Genomic DNA, 11,372 nt, shown 5'->3' with positions numbered 1-11,372 from the left:
GTTCACTGGTGAATGTTTATATGTAAATAAAAGCCTAAATTCAATCTGTTCATCATATAAAGCGATTGAGTCTCTTCAGAAAATTTTGTCTAAACCGCTCTATTCATATGGATTATTTTTACAGTCTATTTATGTGTACCTAGTGTAATGGTGGGGCGCTAGAGTTCAAGGGATAGCTTACCTAAAAATGACCCTAACCTGCGTTGCTGTCCGGAGTTATTTTGGACCCCATTGACTTTGGTTCACTGAATCAATAGATTCATTTTATATTTCCAGTATAATAAATATTTTCTGGTTTCGTTTTTTTAAAATTTATTTTAGTGTGAAATGAGACTGAGCATTTCTTGACGGGTTTAATACTGTCATCCATTTCTTCTGATGACTGACTTGAATTGTTCCATGTTGTGAACAATCAAGTTCTGTTGTCCTGTTTGCTGATATTAGGGAAGTTGTATATCTACTTTCTTGTGTCTGTAAACTGGAAGGTGATCTGTGAACTGTCCTGACCTCAGGTGTTTTTGGTGCGGAAGTTAATTGGTCCGGATGCCGGTCAGCTTTATGCAATGAAGGTGCTCAAAAAGGCATCCTTAAAAGGTCAGTGATTTGTCTTCTTCATTACTGTGAGCAACACATTTCTGTGACGGTGTACTCATGTTTATTCATCATTTGTGTGTGCATGTTGTGTTGCAGTGAGGGACAGAGTTCGCACTAAGATGGAGAGAGATATTTTGGTGGAGGTCAATCATCCTTTCATTGTGAAGTTGCACTATGGTAAGACTCTCTCTGTCTTTCTGAGTAATAGTTATTGGGTTGTTTGCTCAACTCCCAACGCGTTTGAAAAGACGTAGCTTTGTTTCATTTAGTGTAAGGGTGCAATTCTAATGTTGCAGACAATTTGCAATGAAAACATGAAATGTACTTGTTGGTATAGTCTTATTTTGTGTGGTTTTAGAGCCCAAAATGAGGACAAACATTTCTAAAGTAGAAACCAAAAAGGCAGTAGACCAAACTTCATTTTGAAAGAGCAAAGCTTTGCTGAGGTACAGCCTCACTTTGGTTTGCTCAGCCCTGTCCAATGATCATTTGAGCCAATTTCGGTGGGAGTTGTGGGAAAAAATCCCCCAAATACTACACATTCCAGATTGAATGCTTGGCATAGAAAGTTTCAATTTATTTGTATGAATATTGTTTTATAAACTTATAAACGTTATGGGCGTGTGTAACAGCTGCAACACCTGTTTGCAATAGGTAGTCTATTTTTTGTGGACCACTAGGTTCGTCTAGGGAGCCTGAGATAATCGTAGTTTAAAGATATGTACAGATAAAATGAATCAGGACTTCTTTTGATATCAGCCGACTATTTACTTTTTGAAATGTAAAGATAATAATGAAATAAATTTGTTGTAAACACTCAATAAGAACAATTACAAGAAAAAAAACATCAATAAATTGAACAATATACCGGTATGAAAAATATACAGAAGTTAGATCTCACAAAACCCTATAGGTGCACCTTTATAAATAAACACACACTTATATGTATGTCAAATAAATTTCGTTCACATTCATCCAATAGTTTGGTATGAATATAAAACTCAATCAATCAATCAATCAATCAAATTAAATAAAAATAAAAAAAATCAATGAAATTCAAGCTGAACAGTTCTCAAATTTTTTTCAGTCAGGGTTAGTTTTGTTTTCCTCAAAAAAAAAAAAAAATGAAGGAAAACGATTTTTTTAGGAAAAAAACAAAAGTCCAGTCCTTTGAACCTGATCCAGGAAAATTTGAATCACTGTCTCAAGTGATAGGAAAAATATTGAAGAGAAAAAAAAAATGTGAGTGAAGATCCCACCTCAAATTTGAAGAAATAGAGTTCACAAATCGGGGGTTTAGGCCTACTCAATCAGATAGTCTAGTTTCTCACTACCAGGAACTGTTGAGGACAATTGAGGGCAATCAAACTGCTAAGGGCATCTCACCGGAGGGTTCAAGGTAGGTGTAAGAGTACCTGATGCTTCTTGATGAGACTTTTCAACAGTAGGGATTCTCATCCAGTACTCTGGAACTTCATCTTCCATTGTCTCTGCAGTATCTTCTGCACCATCCTTATTAGAATTTTCATCTCTGGCCTGTTGACGTGTTCTAGGCTTTGGAACAGATTTTGGTGGATTAGACACCATCTCACTTGTCACAGGGAGAAATCCACAGGGAAGCAGAAGATCTCGATGCAAGGTACGTACTGATCCTTCTTTTCCTTCAGGTCTTACTGTGTATACTGGAAGTTCACCAGCCCGACGTTCTACAATGTAAACAGACGGCTCCCATTTATCAGAAAGTTTGTGTTTTCCTCGCAAACGGACTTGTCTCACCAAGACTCGATCACAAACTTCCAGGGTAGAATCAACAACATGCTTGTCGAACCTCATCTTGTTCCTTTCAGCGTTCTTGAGTGCATTGCGGGTAGCAATTTGATAACTCTCTTTAAGGTGCTTTTTAAGGTTTGACACATATTGAGAGTGTGACAGTCGCATGGAGGTGGTAGGAAGACCAAAAGCTAAATCAATGGGTAGTCGGGGCTGCCTCCCGAACATCAGCTCGTAAGGAGTGAATCCTGTGACATCATTCTTCGTACAATTGTACGTGTAAACGAGAGGTTTAACGAAGTCACGCCAGTGCGTTTTCTATGCGTCACTCATGCTACCTAGCATGTTCAAAAGTGTTCTGTTAAATCTCTCCACAGGATTACCACGTGGATGATAAGGTGTGGTTCTTCCTTTTTTTAATCCCAGAGATGGCACAGAGCTCTTTAATAGTGTGTGATTCAAAATCAGGACCCTGGTCACTGTGCAACCTTTCTGGAAATCCATAGTGGACAATGAAATTGTCCCATAGAGCTTTGGCGACGGTTCGAGCCTTCTGATTGGCCGTTGGTATTGCCATTGCATACTTAGTAAAATGATCTGTTATCACAAGTATGTCTTTGGTATTACTTCGATCCGGCTCCAAAGAAAGAAAGTCCATACACAGCAACTCTAGGGGTCTAGTTGTCCGTATGTTGACAAGCGGAGCTGCTTTCTCTGGGTGGGCTCTGTGAATCACACAACGAGGACAAGTTTTGATCTTTTGTTCAACATCAAATGCCATCTTTGGCCAGTAAAACCGGGACCTTACTAGATCAATGGTACGATCCATCCCCATGTGGCCCATCCCATCATGGAGACTTGTCAGGACATTTGCTCTGAACTCTTTGGGTAAGACCAACTGATAAGTCAGAACTTCTCCATCCTGTCTCTTTCTGTACAACACCCCATCTAGGAACACAAAACGATTCCACTCCCTCATCATAAGAGAAAGCTCCGGGAGTTCCAATCTCAAGGTAGGAGAGGGTTTCTCTCCTGATTTCAGGTGAGTAATGATCTGAGAAATGGTTGGGTCAGCGCTTTGCTTATCAACGAGATCCTGAACTGACAGATGAGGTATGAGTGAGATTTCATGCTCTTCTTCCTCATAGCTGCTTGGCACAGCACTAGAACTCATAGCAAGGGATTGAACTAGCAGTGCTCGGTTACTTGCACTTTCCATAACATCTTCCGGCACAGAACAAATCATATGCTTGTCACAGATAGCTTCAATTTCATCCTGTGAAAGGCTTGTTATTTCTGGATTCTCAAGATGTAAGGTTAGGAATTTATCAATCCTCTCTTGTTCCTTCCTTGATACAAGATCAGCAGTTACTTCATGGGGACGTCTAGATAAACCATCCGCGTCAAGGTTAAGTTTCCCTGCTCTGTATTTCAAGGAGAAAGTGTAAGTGGAAAGAGCAGATAACCAGCGATAGCTGGCTGCGTCCAGCTTCGCAGTAGTCAGTACATAAGTAAGTGGGTTACTGTCAGTGACAGCTGTGAACGGACTTCCATAAAGGTAATCGTGGAACTTTTCCGTCACAGCCCACTTTAAAGCAAGGAATTCAAGTTTGTGCGCTGCATAGCGACGTTCGCTGAGCGACAAACCTCTACTTGCTAAGGCAATCGGCCTCATGCTTCCCTCCTGCTCCTGGTACAACGCAGCTCCCAAACCTGTGGTGCTTGCATCCGTGTGTAAGATGTACGGTAGTTTAGGATCCGCAAAGCCCAAGATAGGAGCCGAGGTGAGCTTGTCAATGATTTCATCAAAAGCTTCCTGGCAAGTAGCTGTCCAACGTTGTTTGAATGGCTCTCTAGGATTCAGGTACTGACCTTTTGTCTCTTGAGTCTTCTTCGTTTTTCGAAGTGGAGGGTATCCAGAGGTAAGATTGTTTAGAGGTTTCACTATTTTGGAGAAGTCTTTGATAAATCTCCTGTAATACCCTGCGAATCCAAGGAAAGACATGAGTTCCTTCAAGTTTGTCGGACTTGGCCAGGTTTTTAGCGCCTTAATCTTATCAGGATCCGTCTCAACACCATTTGCAGACACAATGTCCCCTAGATATCTCACTGAGGTCTGGAAGAATTTTACATTTTTCGGGGGACAACTTGAGACCATAGTCTTTCAGACGTTGAAGAACTCGCAGAAGCCTTTTCTCGTGCTCTTCTAATGTTGCAGAAAAGACTATGAGATCATCTATAAAGACTAGAACCTCTTTGAGATTGATGTCTCCCATGCAGCGCTCCATTAGTCTCTGGAACGTGCTGGGTTTCGTGTTTTCGTGACCCCCTGGGGCATCCTATTAAATTCCCAGAATCCCATGGGACAAACAAAAGCAGTCTTCGGCTTATCAATTTCCTCCACCTCAATCTGATAGTACCCGGACTTGAGGTCTAAAACTGAGAACCATCTAGACCCAGTCAAAGCAGAGAAAGTCTCTTCCAGATTAGGTAGGGCGTAAGCGTCCTTAATGGTCTGGAGGTTGAGTTTCCGATAATCAATGCAAAGTCTCACCTCCCCATTCTTTTTCCTCACCACCACGATTGGGGAAGAGAAAGGAGACTCTGACTCCCTTATAACTCCAGCATCTAGCAATTCTTGTAGATGTTTTCGGACAGCTTGGATGTCTTTAGGGTGAATAGGTCTGGCTTTGTGTTTAAAAGGTGTCTCGTCATGCAGTCGAATATGGTGTTTGGTCTTAGTGGTGTGACCAAAATCAAGATCATGGCATGCAAAGACTTCATGCATTGAATTAAGCTTTCTTGTCACTCTTTCTTTCCATTCAGGAGTCAGCGGCGAATCGTCAAGATTGAATTCAATTTTAGAGTCGTCTAACAACCTTGTCTGATCAACGGGATGTGTCAGCACACTATCTTGACTCCTAGGTAAGACACTATGAATAGAATTCACTTCAGCCACCCGGATCTTCGATGGAATGACCACATCGTGCTGCGACTCATTTTTCAGTACAATGGGTAAGCGGTCTCCTTTGACAGGAAGGGTAAGCAAACAATTTGACACCATTATTCCACCAGGTAAAGATGACGTATGTGGAGCTTCCACAATAACCCATCTATCATTCACTGGACTAGCCATCCGGATTGACCCTTCAAGAACTACTGTCTTCCCAGCAGGAATGGTTTCAGGGACTTGACCGTTCAAACCCACCCAACCCAGGGTATCACATGCACTCTTGTAGGACCGCTCTGTAACCTTGATGAATGGGTTGATGACTCAACTGCTTCGAAGAAGTATACTCAGAATATAGAGAGTTCAGTGTGTTAGTGCCTATGAGCACTTGAGCATTAGGTCTGCCATCTGGAATGATCAACGCAAGGGTCTGCACTTCGGTGTCTGATCCTATGAATTCCTTTGGAAAGGTTATCGACGTTTCAATGAAACCCAAGTAAGGAACTTGACAGCTGTTTGCACCTTCAATTTCAAGCAAGTTGTGCAAAGGTTGAATGGCTTGATTTGTAAAGTTGTCTTGGTAGAATGAAAAAGGAAAAGTCGTCACTTGTGACCCAGTGTCAAGAAGACAATTAATCTCTTTGTCAGCAACTATTACTCTTGCTGTGCATTTTGTCCCAACAAGGCCAGGTGGAAGCCTTTTGCATTCACGGGTGGGATTATGGTCAGCCGAGGCAGACACGGTAAAGTTATCTCTGGGACGCTGAGTAGTTTCTCCAGTTCCTCTTTGTCCTGTAACAGGAACTGGAACTAGTTTAAATCTTGGGAGTCAGGGGACTTGTTACTTTTCTCCCACTGCAACTGCTTTTCTCTCAGCTGGCGTTTCTTAGCATTGACCAGGGATGGATTTGGATCACCCTCACATTGGGATGCTATATGGCCATCCTCCCCACAGTGAAAACAATACCAGGGTCTTGGCTTAGTTGGCTTGTTATGTTGCGGGTTGGCCTCTCTGTTTGGCTTCGGCATGAATGTCTTAGCTGATCTTGACTGCATACTGGGCTCCTTAGTCTAAGAAATGTAAAGAGTCTAAGCCAGTTTCATTGAGGCAATCTGGTGTTGTAGCTCAACTACCAATCTCTTTAGTTCTCCCACTTCATCGCACTTCTCAACAGAAGACGCAGGACTGACAGCGTGAAGATTTGACACAACACGTCTTGTGGGTCCAGAGGATTGCTTGGCAATACCTAAGTGTTGGTTCATCCGCACTGCTTTGATGGCTTGCTTATGTTCCTCTGTTCTCAACAACAGCAGTAAATCAGAGAATGTGGGTGGATTGTTTCTTTTCCGCTCTAACTGGAGCTCAGTTATTAAAGCATTATCCCAGCATCCCCGGCAGAATTGTTTTAACAGATGCCGGTCATGCTCATCAGCAGGAACACCACCTCTTTTTATGGCTGCATTCAAGATCTTTTGTAGCCTGTGCAGAAATTGCGATGGTTTCTCACCAACATTTTGGAATGTGCTCATAAACTTTGCAAAGAGCTCGTCTCCATCCTCCACAGTACTAAAAGCTGAATCTAGGAGCTCAAGATAATCACTTGGAGGAGAATGAGGACTTAAGTGTTTCACAATACCAGCTGCAGGTGGAAGGAGACTGTCTAACATTCGTCGTGACCGCTGCACATCCGAGAGTGTGGGGTCAGTCAAGAGGAATTCAACATTTGTGCGCCAAGTATCGTAGTCTATCTCATTAGCAGAGTATGAGGGTTTTCCTGAGAAGGGTCTCAAGCGCATAGAAACAAGGGAATGTGCAGGGGTATCCTCACTTCTCACAATATGCTCCACAACTAAACGCTGCACTTCAGCTGGAGTCACGTCACCCACTGTTATTTTTAATGGTGCGCCTGCATCAGCATTGGGCCTTGAAAGTGATGCACCAAGCTGTGGCAGAGAAACGTTGGACTTTGTCTGGAGGGGGACTGACTCATTTGAAGGCGTGACATCAGACTCACTAGCTGGGAACTCAGTTTGTGGAAGTGATACAGCAGGGGCTTTTAATTTAGCTAACTCTTGCTGCAAGAGCTCTTCCATGGGCTTGCCTGTTACTTTTGAGATTTCTCGTAGCCCTTCAATGAAAGTATGAGTTGCACTGCTGCTGGATGCAGGTGTATACACACTGGTAAGGGACTTGATACTGTAAGTGACACCAGAAGAGGTAGGGCTCTGCAAAGTACAGGGAAGAGAAGGTTCTAATGACTGCATTGCGGAGTCATGTCTGAATTCAACGATGAGCTGTCTGTGAAACTCTGTTTTAGGGTCATCAATATGGACCATTCGTTCAATAGAACCATAACTTGCCAGGTATTCCATCACTTCTTCATCTCTCTCAGTGTGGGTGAGACCACTGATTATCACAGCGTTGCGGATACAAATGCCTTCAGTGTGCACTACTTCCATTTCTAAAACTAGCTCGGTAAACCCCTTTATCAAGTTCGTTCCACACTATCTGTACAACAGGCTCCTGGCTCTGGCTCGCCAAGTTTTGTGTAACACCTGCAACACCTGTTTGCAATAGGTAGTCTATTTTTTGTGGACCACTAGGTTCGTCTAGGGAGCCTGAGATAATCGTAGTTTAAAGATATGTACATATAAAATGAATCAGGACTTCTTTTGATATCAGCCGACTATTTACTTTTTGAAATGTAAAGATAATAATGAAATAAATTTGTTGTAAACACTTGTAAGAACAATTACAAGAAAAATAACATCAATAAAATGAACAATATACCGGTATGAAAAATATACAAAAGTTAGATCTCACAAAACCCTATAGGTGCACCTTTATAAATAAACACACACTTATATGTATGTCAAATAAATTTCGTTCACATTCATCCAATAGTTTGGTATGAATATAAAACTCAATCAATCAATCAAAAATGAAATAAAAATAAAAAAAAATCAATGAAATTCAAGCTGAACAGTTCTCAAATTTATTTCAGTCAGGGTTAGTTTTGTTTTAGGGTTAGGAAAACGATTTTTTTAGGAAAAAAACAAAAGTCCAGTCCTTTGAACCTGATCCAGGAAAATTTGAATCACTGTCTCAAGTGATAGGAAAAATATTGAAGAGAAAAAAAAAAAATGTGAGTGAAGATCCCACCTCAAATTTGAAGAAATAGAGTTCACAAATCGGGGGTTTAGGCCTACTCAATCAGATAGCCTAGTCTAGTGTCCAGATCCATGGGGGCTTGCCATCAAAGGAAATTTCCAGGAATTATCTCCACAGGAACAAACCTGACCTGTATTTTAGGTCAAAATGATAACAAAATTACTTAAAACTTCTATCTTCTTATTTCAGAGGGAAATAATTTTAAGACAGCGGTAAGCTGCAGTGTCATCACATTACAGCAATAACCAAAATAAAATTACAAATGACAACCACATAAAGAAAGTTTAGACCATATATACACTTTATCATAAACTCAAGACTTCACTTAAAACACATGCTTTCTAGAACTTCGTCACACAATTCCATGTAACTCATTTACCGATCGTTATTAAACCAGCATTTATCTCACTTCAACCATAAACATACAAAAAACATTAACACTCACCAAATCCTTGTTTACTGATGTCTTTTATCAAATATTTTTTCTCAAAATAACGATGTTCAGACACATTACCGACAGGAGCTCTGCTCTAACGCTCTTCTCAAAATGGAGGATTCAATTCTCCCTCTGCCGGAGAGCACGTTCTAGAAAGAGCAGGCTTAAAGGGGCAGTACTCTATTTTCACATACATGACGTAACCAGATGAAAAACTCAAAAATAAATTAAAACACATACAAAAACAATTTCTTTCCGTTTCTTTCTTTTCAGAAATATTTTTTCTTCTTGTTTTGTAATCAAATAAATTATGAATTTTAATAAAATCAACATAAATGAGCACTACTGTGTGTTATGTATTGTATCTCGTCACTACTATGTAGCTAAATCACCTGTGCTACACGTGACACATCACTAGCTGCGTTTACATGGACACTTATAATCGGATTGACGGCTCAATCGGACTAAAAAACCTTCATGTAAACACCTTAATCGATCCGATTGAGCTTGATCCGAATTAAATTTCGATCAGATTGAAAGGGGTGGTTTATTCCTTTTGTAATCTGATTGAGAGAACATGTAAACACTTGATCGGATTGAAAACCGAAAGTGAAAGGAATGCGCATGTGCAATGACGTATGACGCGCAGAACGAGCTGTTCTTCCTGTTGAATAAAGTGTCATATTAATAAGTTTCCCGTCATTCTAAAATTCTCATTTCACTCGCGCGTCTGTGAAGTGAATCAGGACAACATCCCACCAGTGCTTGTTTTAGATTCTCATCCACAGACGTCTGGTTTTGGCCGCGGGGAGGGGCATTTTTACTGCGTGATCAATAAGCAGCACGGCAAAACGGTTAATATGCTCTAAATTATGACCAGAGACGAATTAATATTACGTCTGCTGTTTAAAACAAATAAAGAACCAATAGAGGAGAATATTTATGCGCGAAAAGCGGGAAACTCTGTATATTTGTGCAGTGTCCGCATGTCAAAACATCAGATCCGATTTGAAACTTGTGACATATATACGCGCACATCAACCCGATTACTTTATTTATTATTCATGTAAACACCTTGTTCGGATTCATCAATCGGATTGATTTCATTCCGATTGTGTCCATGTAAACGCAGCTACTGAAGCCCAGTGACTTTGTAAATCTGACCCTTATGAATTCAGAAAGCTGTGCTGTTATGACATTGTATGTATATTCCTCAGACTATCTATCTGTAAAATGCTAATTGATAACATGAAGCGTCCTCTTTACGTCTTGCAGATAATCTAGTTATAGTAGTGGATGCGTGGTGTGTAGTGAAATAACAATGTGACTTACTTAAATCCATTAAAGAACACTTCAGTACAGTTAATATAGCCTTAAAGGAACACGTTTTTTGATCCTTTGCTTTATTTCTTAATGGTATGGTTGACTTTTCCATGGAATTCCCCAGGATTGACTTCTAGGTGTGATTGTCGGTCGTTTTTTTTCTTACAGCCTTTCAGACAGAAGGGAAACTCTATTTAATTTTGGATTTTCTCAGGGGTGGGGATGTATTTACTCGTTTATCCAAAGAGGTAAGCATCGTGTGATCTACTCTAACAGTTTCTGTGTCTGATTTATGATGTTGATGTTAACAGACTAACAGCTCTTCTTATAACTATTTTGTATTGCTATTTTCTCCCCCAACAATTGATTGTTTGTAATAATGTCCAAATGTCTTATAAAGTGTAATGTCCTCTGCCAAATTTTCACTTGTGTTCATTTGCAGGTTTTAAAAGCGTTAGATTATAAACTTAAGGCTGATTCTCACCCGGAGCGATGTAACCAGAAAATGCACCAAAATTATATACAAATAACTCTAAATTTCATCCAGAGTGAAGTTTTCTTGTGTTCATTTACATGCTTGAATGCTGGACTCATTTGACTATATTTGGGAAAGTACACCACTATTGTTAAACTGTGCTCTACCACAAACAACTGATTTGCTTTTGCAGTCAGAGTGTTGGGGTGCGTAGATGAGAACTTGTCGCAGTGAAAATTTGTGTTCATTGTTAACAGGCCTTTAGTCTGTATGCATTGCCAGCCCTTTGTGTGTTTCAAGAACTTTTTCTATTTATTTGTTTGTCTGTTTATTTATTGTACGTTTTCTGTACTTAACTATGTTGATTCATGTGCTCAATCGCCAGAAAAATAAGACCACATGTTGAATGAGTTTACCGATGTAGCATTTCATCAATCCACTCCCTTATATTAGGGAATGAGGCATATTTTAATACAGCTTCTGTGTGGCAATTCATCTCTACACAGGTTTAATAGGTTTACATGCAACCAAATAATGCATTAGTAATGGGATTGGCGGCTCAATCGGATTGAAAAGCCTTTATGTAAACATCGCAATCAATCTCATTGAGCTCAGTCCGAATCAAATTTTGGTGTGATTGATAGTAATCCCA

The 11,372-nt window shown here is 40.3% G+C and overlaps 1 protein-coding gene across 2 annotated transcripts in view; it reads left to right on the top strand.

The window, feature by feature from the left end:
• The window catches only part of rps6kal (ribosomal protein S6 kinase a, like), a 43,795-nt gene that overhangs the window by 10,561 nt on the left and 21,862 nt on the right, over positions 1-11,372 (top strand). For both annotated transcript variants that reach the window (XM_084133734.1, XM_084133735.1), the window contains exons 4-6: positions 513-594; positions 691-771; positions 10,414-10,493. In XM_084133734.1, the coding sequence (XP_083989860.1) occupies positions 513-594; positions 691-771; positions 10,414-10,493 (243 nt within the window). The remainder of the gene's footprint in view (positions 1-512; positions 595-690; positions 772-10,413; positions 10,494-11,372) is intronic.

This window comes from Abramis brama, assembly GCF_963993115.1.
Source record: "Abramis brama genome assembly, chromosome: 13".
Taxonomy (NCBI): domain Eukaryota; kingdom Metazoa; phylum Chordata; class Actinopteri; order Cypriniformes; family Leuciscidae; genus Abramis; species Abramis brama.
Note: the sequence above shows the minus strand (reverse complement) of the source record. Positions and strands in the feature narration are given on the sequence as shown.